This window comes from Eucyclogobius newberryi, unplaced genomic scaffold (genome assembly GCF_026437365.1).
Source record: "Eucyclogobius newberryi isolate DKJ021-1_F unplaced genomic scaffold, fEucNew1.0.hap1 SCAF_8, whole genome shotgun sequence".
In the NCBI taxonomy this organism is placed as follows: domain Eukaryota; kingdom Metazoa; phylum Chordata; class Actinopteri; order Gobiiformes; family Gobiidae; genus Eucyclogobius; species Eucyclogobius newberryi.
Window position 1 is genome coordinate 16,160,775 of NW_027316500.1, and position 26,281 is coordinate 16,187,055.

General features: G+C 40.4%; 2 protein-coding genes across 2 annotated transcripts in view; both read left to right on the forward strand.

Moving 5' to 3' along the window:
* b3gnt2b (UDP-GlcNAc:betaGal beta-1,3-N-acetylglucosaminyltransferase 2b) overlaps nt 1–26,281 on the forward strand; it is a 215,750-nt gene that overhangs the window by 35,152 nt on the left and 154,317 nt on the right. The gene's annotated exons all lie outside the window — the stretch shown is intronic.
* Nucleotides 1–26,281, forward strand: part of LOC140350980 (contactin-associated protein-like 4) — a 43,660-nt gene that overhangs the window by 1,264 nt on the left and 16,115 nt on the right. Inside the window, exons 2-8 of the mRNA XM_072436603.1 lie at nt 11,906–12,016; nt 16,228–16,421; nt 18,488–18,635; nt 19,249–19,449; nt 23,540–23,715; nt 23,814–23,960; nt 25,856–26,123. Coding sequence (XP_072292704.1) covers nt 11,906–12,016; nt 16,228–16,421; nt 18,488–18,635; nt 19,249–19,449; nt 23,540–23,715; nt 23,814–23,960; nt 25,856–26,123 — 1,245 coding nt within the window. The remainder of the gene's footprint in view (nt 1–11,905; nt 12,017–16,227; nt 16,422–18,487; nt 18,636–19,248; nt 19,450–23,539; nt 23,716–23,813; nt 23,961–25,855; nt 26,124–26,281) is intronic.

Sequence of the window (26,281 nt, forward strand, 5' to 3'; positions counted from 1 at the left end):
ACTCAACTCACAGCTCATGTGAGCCACACACAGCAAACAACAGAATAAATGGATATAAAGGCCATTTTTCTTTTGAAATGTACTTGTATGTAAAGATAACCTTGTTCCACAGAGAAAGGTTGGACTGTCCCAAATGAAAAACACTGCCTTAAGGAAGTACACTGAGGGCAGCCTTTTTATATCAGCATTATGATCAGCATCGGACTGTGGATGCTCCACTTTCATAACAATCTCATTAGCAAAAACCTCACACTAGAATATTCTTTTTAATAATTATATTTTAATTAATTACGCGAGGCTTGAAGCCTGAGCCTAAAGGTGTACGGTTATTATCTACATGTATTAAGTAGAATTGAAATTCATCTGTTTCACTAGATAATTAGAATTTAATTCATAAGCTATTAAAACGGCCCATATGAAATGCACTTAATGAGCATATTACTTATGTAATGTAATGAAAAGATTACATAAAAGTGTACGTATTATCGGAGAGAGAAGAGCCTGAGCAACACAGTTCTATAAGAAGAAAAAACATTACGGCTTCAGACAATTGTTTTAGACTTGAAATGATCCTATCAAAACCATACACAAAAGATTATCTACAGCCAGCATAGCTCTCAAATCGATAAGTGGTTGAAAAGCCCTCCTTCCCTCCCACAGAGCAAACATAATACATCATTCGCTTAATAATCTCCTTTCTGGACCAGATGCGTCGCTTCACTTTTGATTATGTGCCATTGCTGGGCTTGTGCTGCAGGCAAGGTCTGACTGGAGCTATTTGTCCAAGAGAACAAAAGAGGTAAAAAACCATGAGAAGGGCATGTTTCTGAAGCCACTCAGTGTGACCTGCAGTCTCAGGCCAGAGTGCGTCCACCACTCACAAACTCATTAAATACAGCCTTGGTCGCTGGGACACAATTCAAACGGTGCACTTCAGGAAGCGTCAGCTTGAGTTGCAGATTAGGCTTTTATTTTACACAATGACAACAGCAGTGAAGCCAATCACGCCTCTGCATTTCATACACCACAAACCAGGGCTTGTGAGTTTGAATTAACAGTCGTCAAACAGTCCTAAAGGGGCCCTAGGCCCTATGTAACTATTCAGGTGGAGGGTACGCCACCGTCTTGTTTCCATGGAGATTGTATTGCTTTGTCTGGAATGTTTCACAGTATGGCATAAAACTTTTTTTCATTTATCTTCTACCACATTTATCTTCACACTCGCGGGTGACTGGAGCCTATCCCAGTGACTTTAGGCCTTAGGCGGGGTACATCCTGGACAGGGGCCAGCTCGTCGCAGATCTCTGTCTGCTCGTGTCCTGACTAGAAGCAGGAAGTACAATCATAGTTATCTGGCATTTATTTTTATTATATTTGTTATTATTTGGGGAAAAATACATTATGTTGAGACTGGACCTCAAAAAGAGTAGTCTATGCACTTAAACAAAGAAGCTGATAAATAAACATTGAAAAACATGCGTAACAGTGATTGGGCTTATCTGTCCACAGGTCTGACCTTTAACTGTCCCTGGTGGCATCACCTGCTTGTCTCCATGGAGATAGATAATGTACGTTTAATGCTGTTCTGTAGAACATGCAATAACACCTCATTGAAAACATGCTGCGGAGGCTTTGTTTACAGTTTTTAGTTTTGTTAACAATTTCATTTGAAATAGGACAAAACATATTCAGTTTTGCAGAAACAGTTTCCAATAAATGAATTATCCATTATTATTATTCAAGTAGAGATGCTCATTTCTCATACAGGGTTAACTGTAAAAACAAAAATGACAACATGGCCTGGCCTCACTTCAAACATAGTCAAGTTCTCGGCTCTTTCATGGCTATGGTCACATGCCCAAGATCGAATTAGCACATTTTTGGGCTTTTATGCAAATTTAAATGATATGCAAACCACATAATTTGATGTCAGTAATCAGAGAGATATCAGGTGATTTTTTGTGTTTACATATCATTTTGATAATTATTAACTCCAGAAATGTTCTAATATGTACAACAATGATCATCAGTTGAATGTGCATGACATCACTGCCAATGAACCTGTACTATTTTGTTTTGACTTTGTTTACCGTAATTTGTATTTTGGCCCTGTTTACAGTTGTACATGAATTATCTCGTATAATATTGTGCTAAAAAGAACACATTCTTTACTGACCGCTTTTTATAATCGCCATTATTGCGTATCTGACCATTGCAGAGGATGAAGAAAGCAAAAACACATCAAGTAATGTCTGTAGTGGCTTGTCATTGCAACAACATAAGTTTACTAAATTTAACCATGGGAGTCTTTCACTTACAAAATTTGTGATATGGTTTTCTTGATGTAGTCCTGAATATGAGAGTTCAGCCTGGAGGCTCTTATACATAAAATGAAATATAACCCATTTCCAACCTCCCTTCAGGAGCCTAGAGGCAGAAAACAGGTCTAAATCTTGACGTCTCTCTCTTGTTCCACTGGTTTTATTAAGCCCTTCAGGGCATTGTTATCGCTTATCTAACCGATATGGAGTCAGTAGAGTGTTCTAATCACAATCTAATGAAAGATTACAGGGCTGCTGGTGCGGACATGTAATCTGACCATGCACACTCAACACGAAGCCACTCCAGAGCAGAATTTAGGGACACTCAGGGAATACTGAGGAGCACTCGCGGGAGGGATGCAGCAGATATTTTGCCCCAAAAAGGGTGATGGTGTTTCTGCGAGGGGAAGATAGCAGAAGACTCCCCCAAAAGTCATCTGCCTCAGCAAGAGGTTAAGACAGAAGTGACATTTTAAGCCTGTTCCTTCAAATGTTTGTCACTGGAAGCTTCAAAGGGATGAGGCCTAGACAGTGAAGGGTAATATTAAAATCAAAAGCCCCAAAGAGTGATGCTCTGAGAAGGGTCACTTTAAATAACACTTGACACTAAGCTAATTTACTTCATATACTATATTCTAGTTTTCAATCAATGTCTGTATAATTTTATTAAGAGGGTGAGACAACCTTGACAGAACTTGAGATCACATCTGTTCCACTGACATTTCGCAGCCTGGAAGCAGAAAGTGGAGAAACAATCCTTCATCATTTATCTTCTAAAGTGTCCTTGAGCAAACTTTAAGCCTTATAGTTCTAGTCCATGTTTTTATACAGCCTTTTATACAGCCTACGGGGAGAGAAACATTAGTATTATTGCTATAATAAAAAATATTCAAATGAGGACTAAGCCTTAGTCGAATAGGGCTGAGTAGGATATTGAAAGTGTGTCCTTATTAAAGCAAACTTGGTGAATTATAGGCTCATTATTTTCTCTTTGCTGTCTAGTTTTTTTTTCTTCTGTTTCCTACACAAAAAAATCAATTGAGTTCAGGTAAATATGAGAATTAAAGGAAAAACCTTGATACAGGCCAAACAGACATGGTGATGACCTTGTCTGCAGAGGTCAGAATATGCATCTATAAAGGTCCAAAGATGAAAAGTAATTACAGTAACATGTGATACCTGTAGGCTTGTTAAAGGGCTGCAAGTGCATATTAGACAGGCAAAAGTACAGTTAACGTATTCAACAATGACAAGAGTACAGAAACATTATACTATTTAATCATCAGAAAGAGAGTTTACATTTTAGTTCTGCTGTGTGGTCTGAAAGTTTTGTGGCAATTATTAATATTGATTATGCCCTTTGTCTTAACTTCAGTGCAGAATGGACACGTTCCATGTATCACGGGTGGTGCATTTGTGTGCAAATGTTATGAGTCTGTATGAGAGGAAGGGTCATTTCTCTCGAATAATGTCATTTATTTGAAGATGCGTTGAGGAAGTGAAGCCATGAATGAGATCTGATGAAGTCAAGGCCAAGGCGCCGAAGAGCCGTCAGTCAGGAATCCAGATTTATCAGCCCAGGGACAAGCAGTTAAGTGATAAAGCTGACACAGCGTTAAGGGCTATCCATCTGAGTTTGTGACACATTGGGATTTGTTCAAGGCCAGTCTGAGCAGAGCTGTGGCTCCTTAAACACACCTCACTTCATCAAACGACCCTGTGTTCACCTGGGATCACAGAGGGCGGCGCTCCCTCTCGGTGGAGGTCAGCCCGCTCGCTTTGATACACGTGGGGCCAATGACAACAGAGTTCACGCTTTCACATTTCAAACTGGATCTTGACATTAAGGACTCGGCTTGATACGCGATACCAATTTCGATTCCACATTGATAATTTTATAAAATAATCTTATTAGTGTAGCATTTTAATACATCAGTACTCTCTTTATATTGGTTCTGATAAAGTCCAAGATCATTCTAAGACTGTTCAGGAAAGGTCAAATTTTGTCCTTTTAATTACATTTTTATTAGTGATACTTGTTCAAATGAGCATCTACTGTAGTTTCAATACTAGTTTCAAAGCTGATTTTTTACTTTTGACAACCCTAATGGAGTTGGATCCAAAGTTGTTTAATCTGTATGTTTTTTCATACTGATGGGACACTAGATTCATGATGAAAATGAAGTGGTGTCTTAAAGTCAAAAGTTTATAATACTACATATTTAAAGGTGCCCTATGTAACCTTTCTGGTGGGGGAGGTATCACCTGCTTGCCTCCATGGAGATGTGGTTGCTTCATCTGCAGAGGGGCATTAAACCTATATCTTGCGTTTGTTCAATTACATGTGTTTTATTCCCTTGAAAAAATTACATTCTCTCTGTGAGCAAGGTCACCTCCTCATAGATCTGACTTGTATCTTCATGGAGATAGGTAGATAAGTTAAATGCCATACTGTGGAACATTTCAGGCAAAACCTTAGCACATCCACGGAGACAAGCACGTGGCTTACATAGTGCACCATTAAGGACGTGGATTCAAGGTGGATTAGAAGGGAACAAAGCAACTTGTAGACTACTTTTTCTAACTGGTTATGATTATTATATGCAGTTGTATATTTTAAAATATTGTTGCTAAGATAGACCTTATTTCCAAATCGGCAGGACATAAAACGTTTGATTGATTGTTTAATAGTTAACCAAATTTGCTTTGTTTAAATGTTTTATATGATTTCACATGACTACTTTTACCATTGAAATATCCACCGTTTGCAAGTCAATATTTGCTTTGTTTAGCTGACAATACTTTATGTCATTTTGTTTCCACATCCATGGTCACAACAGACGCCATGATGAAGTTATACTGTTACAAGCCACTGTTTGTTACTACGCACATAAAATCTACTTCTGGGGCTGAAGGTGTTTAACAAAACCTCCCTGCACTAAAGCGAGCTGCATGTTAATTTGGGCTGCAAATCTCCATCTGTTTGCTTTAACACTGCCACAAGGGATAATTAGATCAGGAGCAATGGCCTGGTGAATGTGAGCGCAATAGAAATGTCCTGGTCATAAGAATGTGGCACACAATGAACCGGAGGAGCGAGCGGAGGCAAACTTTTGGAGGCAACAAAGACTGCGTATGTGAAGTGCGATTTAATGACACAGTAAATGGGGTGGAAGATATAGAGCAGAAAGCAGCACACACCTGCGGGACCATCAGCACCAGAGGAACCGGAGGAGGTTCTCTCTGACAATTTAAAGGTATCTCAGATCGAGGCTCTGCAGATGTTCAGTTCACACAGGCTAGAAAGAAAGGAAACATAAATCACTGACGTAATTCAATCTTCTATCTTCTACTCAGTGACCAATTGAGTCCAGTATGGCCAATCCTCATGCGGACGAAGGCCCTTTCCTCCCACGCGTTCCTGCCCATAGACCCGCAAGGACCCACACTACCCTGTATGTGATAGAGATGCCGTCCAGTAACACAGTGGCTCCAAAATTCCTGCCAAAGGCCGACCACATGACTCTTGATAACGGGCTTGATTTCAGACTTGCCCAACTCAACCGCCACATCAATTGATGGCCGCCGAAGGGAACGTTTAGCCAGTGCATCAGCCATTTCGTTACCATCCACCCCCACATGCGCAGGGACCCAAATGAAGGAAACCCTCACATCCTTCCTGGACAAGGAGAGCATCAGTCAGAGACCAACCGGCTTTATTCCAGGGAGACTCTTCTTCATCTTCCTCTCCCTCTTTGACGTTCGGTGCTTTGGAAGTACAAAGCCCATGAGGTCATGGGACGTCTTTGTTGTTTTACAAAGCCCATGAGGTCATGGGACGTCTTTGTCGTTTTATCCTTTAGAAGTCCTTCTTCCATCTCTTTGGTGTTTCTAGGCCCATGAAGTCAAAGCGCGTTAGAACATCCTCTTGCTCCTCATCCTCGGCTCAGTCTCCAACACCCCCCACCTCTATAAACGTTTACCCAGCCCTGTGCTACATAAATAAGCAACCACAGCCTGACACAAACCCTGTGACTGGATCGCCAGAACGTTCCGCAGATTGAACTCCCGCCAATTATTCCGAAACCACAAGGCCAACCCGGCCCTTTCTCTATCATAAGCCTCACAGCAAATCAGCACATGCTCGACAGTCTCCGGCACCCGACAGTGACCACACAGACCGGTCGGGTGTTTGCCTATCCTACTCAGTGACCAATTGAGTCCAGTATGGCCAATCCTCATGCGGGCGAAGGCCCTTTCCTCCCACGCGTTCCTGCCCATAGACCCGCAAGTACCCACACTACCCTGTATGTGATAGAGATGCCGTCCAGTAACACAGTGTCTCCAAAATCCCTGCCAAAGGCCAACCACATGACTCTTGATAACGGGCTTGATTTCAGATTTGCTTAACTCAACCGCCACATCAATTGATGGCCGCCTAAGGGAACGTTTAGCCAGTGTATCAGCCATTTCGTTACCATCCACCCCCACATGCGCAGGGACCCAAATGAAGGAAACCCTCACATCCTTCCTGGACAGGGAGAGCATCAGACAGAAGATGCCATTCAACACATCCTGTCTGCAATCCGACCAGATTTAATGCTTTGCAATGCAGAAAGGCTGTCAGAGGCCACCACAATGCCGCAACACTGCAAAGCAGATTCCGCCCATTCCAATGCCAACCGTATCGCTATGAGTTCCGACGTGAAAACAGAAAGGCGATCTGTCAACCTCTTCTTGACCGCCAGCCCCAGGTCAGGCACAAAATAAGCGGCGCCAGTACGCCCACTCTCAGGATCCCTAGACCCGTCGGTATAAATAAACACATCACCTGAGTGCTTATCGATGAGCGCTTGAACGGCAAACTGCGGTGCCCTCCCAGCGACTCCTCTAAGCTTGCCATGCAAGCTAACATCAACAGGAGCCGGGACAAACTTCCACGGAGCTATAGCAGACAAAGCCACCGACGGGCTCACACGCAGATCACCAACCCCCGCAAGCCGCGCCTTCGCATTTCCTACCTGGCTGAAAATCATACCGCCAGCCTCACTCTGCCCCCCATCAACCCTGAGAAAGTCCCTCACCGGGTGAGAGCTCGTATGACCTTGCACATTCACCCAGTAAGCCAACAGAAGTTCTAGCCTCCGGAGCCGTAACGGCAATTCCCCCAACTCAACCTGCAGCGCCGAGACAGGGGAGGTCCTAAAAGCCCTACAGCAGATGCGCAAGGCCTGGGCTTGCTCCACATCAAGCTTCTTTAAGTTAGTCTCAGCCGCAGACATGTAGGCTATACAGCCATAATCAATAGCCGCCCTCATGACGGCCCGATAAATACCCAGGAGCGACCTTCTGCTGGCCCCCCAGTCCTGGCCGGATAGACAACGAAGCAAGTTATTCACCCTTTTGCATTTACCACTGACCTCATCAATGTGCTGACGCCAACTAAGCCTCTCGTCAAAGGTGACCCCCAAGAACCTCACCTCCCTGACCTGTTCGAGCACCTGCCCATGCAGTCGAAGGGAGACGTCCCTATGCCCATTGAAGAAACAGATCACTTGAGACTTCCGTACGGACAGTTTAAACCCCCACTTCAGGGTCCACTGCTCCACCTGCTGTATTGCCCTTTGCAGTTTCGCCTCGTAAAACCGGAGATTCCTCCCTCTCACCCATAGAGCGCCATCGTCAGCATAAAGGCTCCTCCCAACAGACCCATCCACGTCGTCAAAGATGTCCTTAATCATAACATTGAACAAGATAGGGCTACACACACTCCCCTGCGGGATCCCATTATGGATAATCACATCAGCACATGTTTAACCTCCGGCTCCAATCCAGCTTCAGAAATTTTAGTTGATTAACATCCGGCCGGGCTGTTTCTAGAAATAATATATGAGAAATAAAATTATTTTTCAATGCAAGAACTCGAACGAAGAAAATATTTAATAGTTAAAAATGCACAATTGAACTGAGTGGAGAGTACATTAATTAATAAATACATTTGAATTAGAGTTACATATGCTTAAGTATTTCTGCCGAGCTTGGACTGCAGTATAAATATTTAAAGGGAACCGCCTGTTCCACTGGCCGGTAAAACTGTTCTGAGAGGCACAGATTGTAAAATATGCATAAGTTTAGATTTTTAAATGTTATGCATTACATAATAAAGTACGTACTCTGTTAAAAAAAAGCCATTATTATGTTATATAAATATATCATTGTGTTGATGTATCCAAGTCTAATTAATACAATGTATGCAATAAGAATATGTAAATAAATACATTGCAAAAGTTGCAGTGATCCTAAAACATCCCAGCTAAAGTTCAACAGTGTAAATTATTGGAAGCCAGGAGCACGTTAAGAAGTGCCCTTTTTACACAGCGTGCTCGGTGCTGAATTGTTTTGGGGTATGATACTGGACCCCTGCCAGCTTCCAAAGTGCTGATAGCTTTGTGGCCTGATCCACTGGCTCACAAATGACTGCCTCATGAATCAATAGAGCCACAAACAGAGAGGCTGCTGTTTATCAGCCCTATAGTCCACTCCAACAGGTGACTGTGCTTTAGCACCAGAGTCATGTCATAATGGACTGAGTTTTTATATGTGGCATTGATATCAAACATGTTGTGATATTATCAAATATATGCAGTGCTTAAAATGAATACTGTTTATATTTACAAGCCCAACAAGCCTGTCAAAGCTCCATACAGGCAGGTGAAGTGTCACAATGGAAATACAGACACGTCAGAGCTAGGGTCAAATCACTAACTAATCTTCCACCTCGATCACTGTCACCCCAATACGTGTTAGAAATGTTTTAACATAACATGGTGGACAAGTTGCTAGCATTCAAAGCAAGAGGGGCGGGTGAGGCCTGTCTGTGATTACAACCCTTCATCCACGATCGACCCAAATCCTCCAGCCAAACTGTGGTTGCCCTCTTCTCCAGTATTACGGTACTCCTGAGTTTGTGAAGCAGCATGGAAGGACGGAACACATGCAGAGGACAAATGTATCTACAATAAAATCACTTCAAAAACAGTTTAGCCTTCTTTAAATAGATGCTATGCAAGTGAGAAATAGCACTAGCTCGTCACATAAGCTGCACTTTGAGCCATCGTCGCAAAATACCTCTGGGTCTCTGGGTTCAGTTCACATTCACTTCAGCACAAATCTCCTTCTCCACCTCCCTTGAATCACACTTCACTTTCTCTGCTGTCTATGATGTGAGCATGAGGACAACTAGCTGTACTAATGATGCTACCACTTCATCCGGGTAGGGCACATACCAGATGTTGCTGACAGCCAATCGAACAGCTCCAGAGCCTACAGTGGATGGTGTTGCGAGCAGCAGGTGTATGTGGATCACTCGTGGATCACTCGTTACGCTGACACATCCCATTCTGCCGCTGTGAGCCGCTGAGAGGCAGAAAGACAGGGTGCACCTCTGTGTCAGCCTTATCGGCCCACATGTCGGACAGGGTCAAATTAGTGCGCCATCACTGTCAGACAACTCAGAAAATTATCCAGCACTCAAAGCAGCCCTGAAGGAAAAGGCTTTTTTTTTTTAAATTAGCTTTTTCCTCATCAACTTCATCAAAGTAAGGGAGGGTTTAATTAAACGCATTAGGCAGAGTAGTGGAGAGAGAGATCCAATTCAACAGAGGAGTTGAGTTTGTGCAAATAGAGAGCAACAGAGAAAAGTCCTAATCTTAATGGTGTCTTTTTTGAACCAAATGAGACCCTTAAAAGCAAAATTAAGGAGGGCCATTTTCACAAACATGTCGGAAGTGTTATGACAGCTTCAATGTATCACGCTTCTCCGTGTCTATCTGTAAAACATTCTAAAACTATGCCTTCAGGACAATCCGTGCAAACGAATGTAACCTACACACGTTTAACTGTTTTGCCAGAGCTTGATTCATTGTTTACTCTTTTTTACATCATCGCGTTAATATCAAATGTGAGCAAATGTGCATTTCCAGATTAATACGTGTTCTATCTTGATTTTTAAAGTGTTTGCATGGGCCTGATGATTTACATTTAAGTATTCACAACATGTTCAGTTATTAATTATTTGGTGCATCATTATTCAATAATGGCTCCAGAGCATTTGTTGGTGACAGTAAGACTCTTGAATATTGATGCACAGTTGAACTATACAGTTGACACCTGCTTCTCTTTGCACCCCACGACTTTCCTTTATTACAGGAAGCATTCACTGCCAAGACTGTCTTTTGTTATTGTTTCCGTAATCAAATATTCTTTATGATTTGCAGACTCCCTGACATGCTGTGCCAACAATAGTTATTTTTATTTAATGAAAGGAGGTACACGTGTTTTCCTGGAGCTTTCAAATAACTATTTAAATGTTTTATTAAATACAGAGTTATCACAGTCCATCTTTGACAAGGCTCTTTTTTAATTTAAAAATAAATATTGCCCATTAAATATTCTATTATTGTCAAAGTGAAACATTTAGAAGGAATGAAATCTGCCCTTGCAAAAGCTCAATAACTAAAATGTAAGTCAAATAACCATTATATCATTCTTCAACTCTGCTTAATATTGATTTGACAGTTCACATCTAAAAGAGAATAGCAGGTCAAAAATTGTAGAAAAAGATAAACAACCCACATATGAATTACTCTGGAGAGAGTCTGAAATCATACACAGTTTGATTGATTATCCTTTTCTCTTTAGAAAGTTGTTTCTGGGTCTGTGTGTTGAGGGAGTTAATTGTTGTGGCCTGAAGGAAAGTGTCCTTTATCTCCCCCAGAGAAGCCACTTCATGTGACAAAATTTGAGCGAGACAATAGGGCTACAAAAGCACACGAAACAAGCCTTAATTAAACTAGTCACTGAAAAACAGTAACACAACAAACACTATTTATATCTGTTTTGATTAATTGTCCACTATTTCCATGGATTGTAATTTCTCACAGTGAAGCCAGAGACCACATAAAAACCAAGGACCACTTCAAAAATACCATAAATATACATAAAGCAAGACTGTGAAAATATTTAAAGGAAGTTGAAAGTTCTGATGGTTCAATAATACATAATTTTCCAATGATATTTTAATACTAAGACACGCGCCTCTTTCAAGACATCAGACGGGGAGATTAAGATGGATTTATGAAAACATTTACAAGAGAAAGCCGAAAGCGATAAAATATGGCAATTGACTGGAATTAAGAAAGAAACGATGTTGTCGAGTTTAAAGTTTTAGTGAACTAGTTTAATTTACTGGTTGTTCCTTAATGAGTTTGCTCTTTGGAGTAATGTCTGGGTCATTACGGGGAAATGCATTGTTGTCCTTGTAATACCATGTAATGACTCGAAAGCCTAATAATTTAGCTTAAAGTTTTAAGCACAATCTACGAAGTGCTGGAAAAGTATGGCTATAAAATGAAAGGTGAAAAGGTAAATTGTATCTTGCATCTTGTGCTATCCTGATTATTAAATGGCCCTTTATTATTTTTGTAAAAAAGCCTGGAAAGCGGAGGTATTATTATTATACCGATCTGGCTTAAAGATACGTTGTCATGAGTTTTTTCCTCATAATAAATGCTTTTTTGTTGCAGATATGTGCGAGAGCGCCATGTTTACTCACCTGCCTCCATCATCCTTCAGAAGCTCCTCACATCTGTCCAGCAGCCACGGCCCTGGCTTTGCCAAACTCAACCGGAGAGATGGTAAGATCAGAAAACACTACACATGAACCAAAGAGGGGACTCATTTGATTTTTGAAATACTTTATATTTGTATACACTGTATCCATAGATTTTGCTCTATAATGGCATGGTTAATTATTACATAATTTTTTTGCATACAATTTGTGGACTGTAAATGCCAAATACACACATGGCGGGGTTTCAGAATGATGGAAAATGAGGAAGATTGCCCAAGAAATCAATAGTAATCAATATTATTTATTTTAAATTATGAAGTCCTGTTAACATAACAAGATGTTGAAAATCATGAACAGTTCTATTTAGACCTCCATATTCTCCTCTATTTATGGTAAAACACTGTATTATTCTTTCTGTGATCCAATCAGATTTTTGCGATTTTAAACTAATAACACTTGACGCATGTTATGAGTTGATTACAGGCTATTACAGGGTTATGTTTCTCTGGAAACAGGCTGTGAACTGTCAGTTTCACTAGACTGTGATCTCTCAACCATCCAAATGTGCTCTTTACTCCATTGGTCTGTATTCACATTCAAAATTCATCAGTTTAACATCAATAAATGATGGCCACATTCTTCTCTCTCTTTCTTCCTGTTTTCTCTGATGCCGGCGGCTGCAGGGAGGCAGTAAAAGGGAAGCTCCCTCCTGTTTTACTCTGATGCAGTGTGGGTCATCTCATGATTCACTTCGCTGCAGGGAGCACAGCACACAACTTCAAAGCCAACATGTACAGGAACAGATATATGGAATCAGTGACATACGCTGGGCATGGAGACCTCATGTGTAACGTTGTAATGGATGTAATTAATGTTTCAACAACACTAGAAACAATAAAGCCCCAGGAAATTTTACCTCTATTACCTATCTACCTATCTATTTCCATACGAAACAAAAGAAAACCAACAAAAACAATGAGGTACATTCATACAGTTGTAGACAAAAAAAAACAGTCCCATGGCTCACCGATCCGAACCTGTCTCACAGCAAATGAATTCTGGAGAGAAACCATCTGGTCGGGCTCGCGCTGAAGACCTGATCAATCACATTGTAGTTTGGGCAGAAGTCAAAAGAACTAACCCAAACAAACATGGCAACGCAGATTTATGGACTTAGACGCACGTTGTGTATTTGAGGACAGGAGCTCAGTGCTTTTCTCTGACTGGATTTAACAACAGCTTGATTTTTCAGCCTGTTCCTGTTGTGACGCTTTGACCAATCAGATTCGATATTAGTCATGACTTTACGCCTTTTCCCGATGGCTTTCCATGGGAGCCTGTCCAGATTGATGTTGTGTACAACTCAATCAATTCAGTGTGATACAATAATCCAATATATCCATGAGTGATACACATATCAATCTGACTGAAGCAGTTGATTCATCCTTACACAACATTCTCTCCTTCCACAATTTAGTGAAAAGATTCGATTGTAAACTGGATTTGTACAATAAAAGTAGCAGTAGAAAATATAGACCTATGATATGATTTGCAAACTTGGTCAAATGTGCATTATGAATCATGCTAGCAAACGTTCCAAATTATTTTTAATAGTTTGTTTGACAGGTATTGGGTCAAACGACTAACTTAAATGTGGCATTGCAGGTATTTCATTGCTTACTTTGTTTTGTGGTCATGCACAAACTTACCAGATACTGTGCGCATATATTGGTATACATATATATATTCTGCTGCAGCACAGACTTGTTGTTCAGTCTGTGCACAAAACTTTCCTCCAACAACTTGGAAGTCTGTCTTTTATTGTACACATCGAATCCATTGCTAATTTCTCCAAGCGCCGAGGCGTGATGGAGAAGATTAATGTTTGTATTTGCTTTTAGAGTGAACATTTGACAGCTTTTTGATTACATTTCTGTTTAAAAGCATTATAGGGCTGGGAGTTGAGTTGGTGCAGTACATTTTGATGTCCAGACTCCAGACCGTAAGCTTTCCTAGTTATTGTTCTGTTTTTAGATACAGAAAATGCTGTTTTTATTGCAGAGAAGTGCACCTGAGCTCTCACCCTTCATCTCCTGCAGAATGACTCTTGTCGTAACAACACTGTGTGGAGGAGAGAAAGACACAATACGTACAGTAAAAGACAAGCAGCTACATTTACATGGCGACAAAAATCTGATTACAGGAGAAATCCGATAACCCAATCGTTATATCTGATTACTGATGTGTGTTTACATTATGGGCAGGCAATATTGACATCTCTTTGCATTATGTCAATAATAAAATTCAGACAATATTTTAACATTGCACCAAGAATGTGCTGAAATGTGCCGGTAAATAAATGTTTTAGTTGAGGTTTTGCACCACACAATTAACCACAAAAGCTATCTCTTTATAGATATAGGTCAGTGGTTCACAAAGTGGGGGTTGCGAGATAGTTTAAAGATATACTTTTTATTTTGACACTGTAGTTAATATATATGTTTAAATAAAATAAAAAGTTAAAAAAGGGCCTGATGTTTCTATATATCTCTTTTTGAGGTCAGTTTTTGGATCTAATAGTTTAAATTTAAGATGACAAACTCATTCTAATTCTACATATATCAAAACAGTAATCGGGATATTAAATATGTTTTCACTAGTTTACATATACAAAGAAAATATGCTTCTGTAAAATGGTAAAATAGGATTTATATTTATTGATTTCTATTGTAACTGTGATATTATGCAAAGAAAAATTACTTCAACTCGAACTTTCATCATTTCACATTCTTCCTCTTTGTATGCTTTACCTCTCGGTTGCTGTTTTTCCCTGTGCACGGTGAGAACAATCACAATAAGGTTACGCAGTTCAGATTACTGCTATACTGTTTGACATTTCCGTGGTTCCGCCTGTTCACCAAAGAGTCAAATACTTCTCAGAGGCGCTGTGATAATATCCCTTGTTATTAGACACACCTGAATATCAAACGCCGCTCGCTTTACTCACTGACTAGAATGACATGAGTGGAAAACAATGACAGACAATGGTGATGGCTTAAGGCAGCGGTTCCATCTGCTTTAGGCAAGTGAATAGAACAAATTAAGTGCAGTTGTTTACGTCTGTTCTCGCCGCTGAACTCTTCACTCGTACTACTCTGTTGTCATTCTCTAAGGGCCTTGCTCATTCCAAGTTAATTTACCATCAAAATGAGCAGAGACTCGGAGATGCAACCCATGGCTTTGTTTGAAAAAAGAAAACGGCACGACAGGAGTTATTCTAATATCCTCTGAACAATATGCAATGCATTAATAACCCACCGTAAAATGGGAAAATTAGGGATTCTAATCTTAAAGCCAAAAGTAATTACCTGCTACGTGCAAGACAGAATTGACAGAAAAGCTTCTTTGTGTTCCTGCCTTTCTTCCAGCCTGTCGTCCTCGCTGTAGCTCATGACAACTAACAACCAAAGGGACCGCTTCCTCACTTATTTACAGCTCCAAGTGAACCGTCAACACTCTGCTGTTTTGCCTCTGCCTTAACAGTGGAAATCCTCCAAGATCATCTATCAACAGACAAAAGAGTGCAGTTTGACACACGTTGGAACAATACATCTTTAGCTAGAGCAGTTTATTAAGCCGTCACACTGCAGGACTTCATTTTAAATCAAGTTTATACCGAAATTAAGAGCAAGACAGTGGAATATTAAAGCAGAGTTTCCTTATTGCCCACTCGCTCATGCACGTTTGGAAGTTGATGGCTTACTTAAGTATACTCTCTATTACAGAGGATTTACGGTCCCATTCTTTCCTCATTTTCATATCTGGCTGTTCTATAAGAGGATTGCAATTGCACAATATCACACTGGCATGATTCAGCACTTTTAACTTTTATGCCCAGCCATGCATAATGACCTCCATACATACACCTATGGCCAAGTTAATTATTCAACATGTTTTCATGGTATGGCTGCTGAGTCGCTCTAACTTCTCGTGGCAGTTGGGTTATTTGACGCTGTGTTATGAAGATGCCAGCTTTAATATTGTATAAAGCTCTTGGTGCTTGTCATGAATGCCTTTGACTCATATTAAGAGCAGTCCTTGAGCTACAGATTAAACCTCTTTGGACTGTTCCAAATAAAACATCAAAAACGAAGGAGGGTAGAGTATTTTGTGCTCTAGGGCTTGCAAACTTTGAAACTTTGAGAGACACACTTTTGTAAACTTTATGCCTTTGCATTTTGGTTCATAACTGTATTTGTGGTCCCCGTGTGGCAGGCGCTGGAGGGTGGTCCCCCGTGAGCTCAGACCGGTACCAGTGGCTGGAGGTGGATCTGGGAGGGCGGACCCAGATCACCGCAGTGGCCACGCAGGGTCGATACGGCAGCTCTGATTGGCTGACGGCCTACCTGTTGATGTTTAGTGACACGGGACACAACTGGAGGCAGTATCGACAGGAGGACGGCATCGGGGTGAGTTTAGAAGAGCGAGTATATTGGTATATTATATATACTGGTATATTACTGTTATAGTATTTGCATACAATATAATGTGGTCATAAACACCAAGTGGAAGTGTTTATATGCGCTCATAGCCTAAATTTGCATGTATAATTTAGTGCACATTAGTGCATCATGACTTCTGTTGTCTTGTGTTGTAAAAGTAATGAGTCTCTCTTTGTTATTAACAGTAAATTAGTACTTCATTATGTGCTTATTGGCCTGATATACTTATGAAGTTTTATCATGCAACGAGGCTGCGCGTTGTGTAGTGGAGAATTTACACTTATTTAAATGAGTATAGAGTTAAAGGGCTGTTATGTGCTTATATGCATTAAGCCCAATAAAACGGCATGTCAGAGAGGCTGCAGTCTTTTTAACAAACCCAGAAATTAGCATCTCATTTACTTACACAATTGCTTTTAAAGTGTTTTTTTCACCTGCAGGGTATGTAGCGCTCTGTGTTAAGTGTATTACGCCAAGAGTGTATGCGGAGGCAGTCAGACGTTACCTTGTAGACAGACAATTCTCCCTATTTAAGTGATGCCGTGTAGAACAGCTTCAATTCAAAGTTGATGAGAGGTAAGGCGCTTGCAGCGAGGGTAAAATGAATGTCAAGCTAAGATTCCTTCAGAGGGTCTGTGGGAGTGCGGAAAAGGCTTTAGAGCTTGTGTTGATTTCACAGTCGCCATAAATCGGACTAAATCCGCAGCGCGTCTCCTTCGTCTCTCCAGAGCTCCGTATTAGTCAGCCTGGTTTATTAAGGCTTTTGAGGAACAAAGTCATCGGCTGAGCTGCTTCATCAGTCACTATTCCTTGAGGACTTTTCTCCTTTAAGCGCTGAGGCCAGAGTTGAGTGAAGCTGAGTAATGCTCTCTCATTCACTGCTCTGCGTGTCTGTTTGAGCAGGAGTCACTAAGGTGAGCCACAGCAGACGGTAGTGCAAGTGCTCTCCTAATAAAGGAAGAGCCATTTATTTAGACTTTATGGATTTGTTGCATGTTGCAGGCATAAAAGAATGTGTAGTTTTCCCAGCAATGCTAACAAATTGTAGAAAATGCGTTTTTAATGTCTAACGTAAGAAAATCTAGGGCAGAAAAAGGACAGACTGCACATTAACCTGCAGTATTTTAAGAATAAAACATGAAGGTGAAGTAAAATGCAAGTACATTTTGCTTTTTGCTAAATGTGTGGGGGTTTAAAAATGTCCTTTTTCATAATTTAGTCCATATTTGTGATTCATGTTAAGTTGAAGATAATGAAAGAGAAAAATCAGTCAACCTCACTTGGCCTTCAGGCTTTGTGAATATAAAGCTATTAAAAAGTCCATTAGTAATTTTTCCAGTGATGCCTGTCACCTTCAGTTGGCCATCATCTGCATTTACTAAGACTTTCTGTGGGAAACGCTGCTCCCGCTTCACCTCCTAAACCTTTGGCTCCTATTCCTCATTTCTGTCCACTTTCTCTGTTAATTAAGAGCTCCCAAAGGAAGAGTGTATCCAGGCTTGGCCATATATCAAACACCTCCTCGCTGAAGGTTAGAGTGCGATCTCCACTCACCTGTTCAAAGACACAGAGCTGAACTTGATGATTTGCACTTTTGTCTATATTTGCAGACACTTCTTTCATTAGTATAGATTTACACAAGAATGAACTGTTAAACTTTATATTCAGCTGACTATTGGAAATGGCATGTGCTGAAGGATTGAGGAGGTTAATAACTGTTATTCTCCACGGACCAAGTGTTTACCAAAGCATCAAACATATAAAACTACAACTTGTGCTTCACAAATCTAATTTTCTACCTGATTGAGAAGGCATTCACCAGGAACATGGCCTTATCTCCACACCATTCCTTTCATTAAAGAGGAAAATCAAACACATCACTTCTTGCACATGCCTCTGGGACTCTTGCCCAACCTCAAAGAAAAGATGAAAAGAGAAATGTTCACTTATGGAGAGGCAGGTCCGACCAAAAGGGGAAGTAAAAGGTGGCCAATCTTAGAAACAGAAACAAACAACGTGTGTGTTATTTTCAGATGTTTTCTGGAAACACCAATGCGGACAGCGTGGTTCAACACAAGCTGCAGCAGACGGTCATCGCTCGCTACCTGCGCCTCATCCCACTGGACTGGAACACCAACGGCAGGATCGGACTCAGGATCGAGGCCTACGGATGTCCTTACAGTCAGTATTTACCAAACCACGCTGCACACCGTAACGCTGTTAAATGTTTGATATATTTGACGCTTAAGCGGCAAATGTGTCTCAATGACAAAGCTTTGACCTGCATTGCCCATAGTGTAGGGAAAGGACTTTGAACAATTGCACGGAGTGAGCTTTTGTCCTTGGCGCTCACTGCCTCAGGATTCTAGCAGCCCAAATTGAACTAAGAGGTAGAAGACAAAAATAAAGGAATATCGGCCAACCGCATAATTTACACCCCCTGAGCACAGCATAATGGAAAGACAATGATTACTTGCCATGAAAGACAGTATAAATGACAGCGCAAAAATGTCTTACTAAAAGAAAATAAATCTAATGCAACAGCAAAGAGACATACAGTGATTGCCTGGTGAGCTGTGGGTAGTGTCGCTATGGGGACGCTAATCGATACATTTCAGCTGACATTTCACGTTTGATGCTTGACTAGCGCAAGTCTTCTGCTCCTCCAGGCTTCTAATCCTCTCTCCAAAACTTTAAAGAAAAGACCATTTGACCATAATGGAACTCTATAAATTCGATTTTTTTTTCTTGGTTGGGATGGGCATATGTAATAGCGACGTTTCTTATTTTTCAGATTCCGATGTGGTGGGCTTCACCGGTCAGAGCCGTCTACTCTTCAGACTGAGTCCAAAACCCACAATGGCCAAACAGAGCATTTCCCTCAATTTTAAAACGTTGAAGAACTCTGGGACATTGCTCCATGCCGACGGACAAAGTGGACACAGCATCAGTCTTGAGTTAGAGAAGGGAAAGCTGGTTCTGCGCCTTCAAACAGGTAAGACCCACGCAAATTATAGAAGAGCATTAACCGCACAACTAATCCCGATGCAAGAAATTGTGCAGGTTTTTGTGTCCGTGCCATTGTTAAATTGTAGATTCTTCCAGCGTTATTAAAAGTACAAAACATTTTTGTTGTACGCCTCGCAGTTACTGAATGCTGTATTAGGTTGGGATTTCCAAGGATTTCCCTAAGATTTTAAGTCTGGGTGAAATACCAGATACTAATCTATTATAAAACTACTTTGAAACTAGATTTGCATGTATCGGTTATGAAAGAAAATACATAAAGCAGCCAGTGTCGGTCCTTTCATGAATCCTTTAGAATGGTCTCGATCTATATCACACACTGCGCTAATTTAAAGAAACTGCTGCTATTTTGTGTTGACATTTTATTTTTGATAGGGAAGAACTGCATAAAATGGGGGAGAATAGTTATTATATTAACTTCTTTAATCTTTTTAGCTTGCTCATTGTCACAATGTCAGATGTCTCTTTAGTACTTTTAGCGTTTTGTAACTTATGTGTTTATTATGTGGTTGTTTTTAATGTTTTGAGCTTCTTGCACATGTCTCTCCCCCATGTAAGGCAAACTAAACTAAACTAAAGTTATTATTGTGCTATCTTTAGTAGCAAAATGTGTAGTTTGTATTTCTGGCATCGTAACAACAGTATATGTGCTTTCGGATTTTGGCTTTTCATACCTTTGATCATCTCTGCTTTTTGGTTTTCATTTTTGGTTTGATATTTCCCTTGTGAATCAATTACGTTTGTCCAAGTCGATAAAAACAACTGCCTGCAAAGTCTTAGCGAAATACAAAAGAGACTAGTTACTGACAAAATTTATTTACAACCATTTCATGAATTGGCCCAGAGCTTTAATGCCTGTTTTGGTGCTTTGTTCCTTTGTGTCTTTGAGTCTTCTGCAGCATCTAATGTTTCACACTTGGTTCCACTTTGTGCCCGGCGATGTCCAAATGGCCGTACAAGATATTGGCTTATTAAAAAGCATGTGCACTCCCAATATATAATTCATTTTTAGCTTCCCTAAATGCATTAAAATGTTAATTTAGACTTTTGCTGTTCACACATTAAAAGTTAATGGCGTGTCTTAGTCGGGAGAATGTGGATTAAGGCCGCTTCACTGCAGTTGTGGAGCTCTCAGCGTTTCAGCCGGGGAAAGTGACAGAAATTGATTTGTGCTTTTGAAATGACTTGCATGTTCAAATGTCATAACTGTAATCAGCATGCCCACTGTTTTATTTCTGCATCTCATTTTGTTCCGGTGGCGCTCTCCGACACACACTCCAATGATTGCAACGTAAATGTGACATTTCAAAGCCTCTTGATGGAAGCATTTTCCTCAGATCAGACATTAGAGCCCGTGTCAGGTGAGCAGAGCAGCACAGACTATCTCTTTATTGGTAACATTTTAATAGGCGAGATGTACTTTGGCAACATGTAAATATGTAGCGCTCTATAGTTTCTTAGAAGCCGTAGAAATGGATGAATATTGTCTCTAAAATTGCAGATCAGCAAAGCACATGGAGAATGACAACTGCTGTGTGTGGTCTGCTCCAACATTATCTATAGAGGAAAAATGGCTTGGCATGTCAAAAAAACTGCTACATTGGTTTGTTTGTCCGCTCTATTTTTGGACTCAATTGTTATTACCATTACCGTATTTTCCGGACTATAAGTCGTCATAGTTTTGGCCGGGGTGCGACTTATACTTATGTTTATACTTATATACTTATATATACTTATTCTCCGGAGCGACTTATATGTGATATTATTTTCACACTTGCAACCGCATTTCATACTCCAGTGCAACTTATATATGTTTTTTCTTCTCTATTATGCATTTTTTGGCTGGTGCGACTTATACTCCGGTGCAACTTATAGTCCAGAAAATACGGTATTTGTCAATTTTGTATGTGTCATTTTGATAATAAACATATATATTACTTGTATTAGTCGTACAAAATGTTCAATACTGCAAAAAATGTATGGTAATACTCTCTCAATATTGTTATGCGTATGATTTAGTGCGGCTGTGTCGACTTTGTCTTTTGTTTTGAGGTTTTCAGTGATTTATAGCGGTGTTTTTATTGCCTCCTGTGTTATCGGGGTGTAAACACATACATCCCCCACTAGTGTCAGCGAGAGCCAGCCTTGCTTAATTTTACTGCCCACAACTGGCTCGTTTTATCAGCCCGGAGATATCTGACACTGATCGGCTGCATCACAACTCAAAATGATCATCCCAAACTCTGCTACTTTATGCTAATTGCCCTTCAAAATAAATATCCATGGCTACAAATGGCTGAGTGTTGTTGGAAAAGTGAAAATTGATCCTGATTTTGATGCGTTCTTAAAAGACGATGAACATAAATTACACTGTTTGGTTCTGTGAGAAAAGGTAATAATTGGGACGCAAGTGACATTTATAAGTTTTAAAGCAGCATTTTGTTTATGTTCATTTTTTATACATGATCCATCCTAATCATAGAAGCCCGAGGAAATTGGTTAAACAATTATGTCAGTGCGTCATCTGATAAGAGCTGTCAATAACTGCAAACTTAATTATATCCGGAGTCGCGGTGAATTTCTTATTTCTAAAGCAGACACCACATTATTGGGTGATATAGCCTCAGGGAACTGCATGAAATAATTTAGTTTGTGTAAAATGTCTTTAACATTTCAATATTTTTTACCAACCGGAATTGTTTAATTATTAAAAAGAGACCACAGTCTGGCTGAATAAAAAATGTACTGACTAGTATTAAGTGCTGTCTGAATATAATTGTGTTGTAAAATGTAGTTCTTTGAATTAGATTAAAACATTTCACCGGTAAAATGATGACAAGAGACATTTTCAGGATAAGATGTTGAAGGTGTGCTAAAAGGTTTGAGAAGAAATGAGGGATGAAGAATTCACTTCATTAAGATTTAAAGATTGCCTTAACAGTTGAGGAGACTTTTACAACTTCTTTAACAAAGTTTTCATGCTTTGGTCGGCACAATTTTTGCTGCATTTGTGCAGAATTTCTATAAAAGGTCTTATGGCTGAGACCTTAGACCTTAAATGCCCGCAGTTCCTTTCAAAGTTTATGAATGTTGTGCTGACTGCAGGCAGGACTTGTACATTTGTTTACACAGGCGTCAATAAATTCCAATATTGTGTCAGAGTGAATGGATATTTTACACAGGAAATTAAGGGATTTGCTTATTTTACGGTGACTTATTACTTATAATCCATAATGATTTTGAAAAATACATTCATAGATACTTGAAGGTAGGGCTCTGCTAATTAATCTTTTTTTCTTCTTTATTTTTTATTTATTTTTATTATTTTTCTTTTCAGAAACAAAATAAAAATGGCTTTCAGTATTGATTTCATGAACATAGACAAGACAAACAAGACAATAATTTGAATCATTGCCATTTGACATAAAAAGAAAGAAAGAAAAAGAACTCTAAACCACATGCTCTATGGACAAAGACCCAATGCAGGGAATGACCCGGCTGATCACGATTCTCAATTAATTGCCCATTCCGACTTAAAGGGGTTTGCTTTTCTCCTAATCTTCTCTCTTTCAGACGAAGAATCTTTTTGATGGACTGCTCATTTACTGTTTACTATCCTAAGTGCATTTAGTTGATTTCTCGACCTGCAGCCGAGTAAAGACAGCTTGTGTGTCAAATCCCAGTGAGTGAACAAATAAGACAGAATTTTGGCACCGTGTCTTTTCTTTAGGCAGACGCGCTCATTCTTCACATCCGTCCCGTGTTAATTTGGCTACTGCTTCAGCTTTTTGGGTCAGTTTCTGCGGCAGATGGAGCTGGGTTGTAAATGAGATCCCCAGGTGAGGCTCCTTGAGGAAAACCATCACGTTCATGGTTTAGATCAAAGAAAGACAAAACAATACCGAGTGCCAGTAAACAACAATGGAGCAAACAGGAATGCAGTCTGGTTTTATTTCACATTGACAAGACGCACAGAAAACTTTGTGTGAGCGTGTTTTTTAAGAAAGTTTTGTGTGACATCGATCTTTTTTTTCTTCTTATTGTTTCTTATTTTGAAGGCAGAGGCGTTTCTCCTGCGAGTCAGCACCTTGTCTCCCTGGGCAGCCTTTTAGACGACCAGCACTGGCATCATTTTGTCGTGGAGCATCAAAGCACACACCTCAACCTCACTGTGGACAAAAGCACTCTGTGGGTCCAGATCCCATCTAAATTCGCCCACTGGGACCATGACCAGGTAGGCTTGTCTTGTTGAAAACAACAAAGACGCCACATTGACACTGTTTCTTTTCCAGTCTTAATCTGATATTGTGGTTCATTGTTGTCCCTTTGTAGATCAGTGTGGGAGCAGAGCTTGTTCTCAGCTCACAGAGGTCGGCACGGCCAAGCGGAAACTTCCATGGGTGTTTGGAAAATGTGATTTATAATGGTCTGAACCTGGTGTACCTGGCGAAACAGAGCGACCAGCGGGTGACTGTGCAGGCAAGCATGCCCTTTAAGTGTTTGTGGATATGTTCACTGCAAAACTGATTTGTGCCGCTGTCATCTTTTTATTAAAGGGGACATATTGTGTAAAATCAACTTCTAGTGTTCTCTCGTCATTAGCTTGCTCACAGTTGTATATCAATTGATTCTAGTATGTTTGAGTAATCCTGTATTCTCCTGCATTTGAGGATCCTATACTTACTTGCAATTATTCAAACATTAGGATCATACATGTAGGGTTAACAAAAAAATCCTCTGCTTGCTACTGGGAAATGCCCCTGTGAAGTGATGGGGCCAACGGTTCTGTTATCAAGCCATTTTAAATCATAATGCAGTTTACAAAAATGAACAAAATGTAGACAAGGCAAGATTATCTGTAAAGCACAATTCGTACACAAGACAATTCAAAGTGCTTCACAAATCAGATGAAATGCTTTAGAATCACAGAGACATCACAGAAATCACAGAACAGTTTGCATGTTCTTACAAACATATTTTTCTGTTTGTACAGCTTCCTTCACAGTATAATGTGAGTTGCAATCTAAATCGCCCATAATGAGTCAGTGTGAATTGAAAAACATTTACAAACAGCACTGTGCCTGTCACCTTTTAAACTGGGTTCCAAAAAAGAAATCAGATTTTGCACCCTGCTGGATAAATTTTTTTTTACAAGTCATATGAACAAGAAATAAATCATTCTTTTGGCCGGCGTGCATGTACCAAAGCCAAAGAGGATGACAGGGCGAGAGGCGTGTGCTCCGAGGCTCACATATCTAACGTTTGGTTTTTAAATGTTCTGCCCGTTTCCAAACCTGTATCCATACAAGAGAGCCAAAGGATTTTTCATCATACAATATTCAATCCAGTGAACTTGTATCCTTGGGCTCTGTGGTTTAAACCTTCTGCCATGAAAGGACTGTAAAACTGTAAAGGACACTAAAATGGCCACAACAGACGTTTCACACTAATATAAAGAAGAAAGTGGTAAAATGAGATCTATTAGAGCATGTTGTAACTGGAGGACGTGATACGAGTGTGGTGCAGTGGCAGTATGGGTAATTATTGTTCGGGAAGGGAGCTATTCATTCAATCTTCCCTTAATCTTTGCTTTACATTTTATAGTCAAATATTGCCACAGTAGACTGCGTTCCGCTAATTGCTTATCACCTTTTTTTAAACAGCAAGGCGTCTTTTGGAGCTGTTATGAAATAGTTTCCCCCGAAAAACTTTTACTTTTCTGTATTCCCTCTACCCATTTGTGAAATCGTACCCATGCCGGTTTGCGCATGCCACGTTCAGACCTACATGTTTGTGTGCCTAATGGATTGTGTCAAGCTAATGCACAACAGCACTGACTCTCCGAGGTACTCTCATCTTCAGCTTGCATTGTGGCGTATCGCTTTAACTGCCCCGCAAAGAGCTTTTAGGTTTGATCAAGTGTCACTATGTTGCAGGGAGCGGCTGAAAATAGAACCCTATAGTCCCAACAGAAACCTGGATTCAATATATCAGCATCACTTGCAACGATGTGCGATTACTGCAATTAATACTGTTCAAAGTGTCCTGCCAGCACACTGAGACGACCAGCTGCTAGCCTCCATTTAACCGGCCCCCCTTCTGCTACACTCGGTACGGTCACTTGTGTCGCTAAAGCAGTTTCCCCATGACCTCGACAGTCTGTTGAGTGACATTGGCGCCAGAGTTCATGTCCACTTCTTCTCAGTCACACTATTATCGTTATGGTAATACGTGCTGCTCTTTAAGACCTGCTGATGAGATCTTTGTGCGTCAGGGCACCTCCACGCACCCTTCGCAAACGAATTCATATTCATGCATTATCATGTTTTGCCTCTTCCTCCTTAATCACTTCTCCTGCACTCTTCTCCTCTCAGGGCAATGTCACCTTCTCTTGCGTCGAGCCTGTATCTGTTGCCATGACGTTCAACGGTCCTCACAGCCTCCTCTCGTTGCCGTGGATGATGGAGACGGCGTCAGCGGCCTCCTCAGTGGGACTTCAGTTCAGGACATGGGACAGAGAAGGGCTGCTGCTCACTTTTGACCTTCCGAAGCAAGGGGGCGTTGTGTGGATTTATCTGAGCAAGGCCAAACTGTGTCTGAGGCTTTACAAATCTGGAAAGACTCAACAAGAGCTCACAACAGGTTAGAATGACCATAGCTGCAGCAAAAAGTGATTTGTGCACTGATCCTTTTTTGTTTCATAGTAGATATTTTAAAGTGAGTATTGTAAAGATGTAATATTATGGTCTGTATAATTATGATACCTTAATCATTTGCTGCTGTTGCTCAGGAGAGTTCAC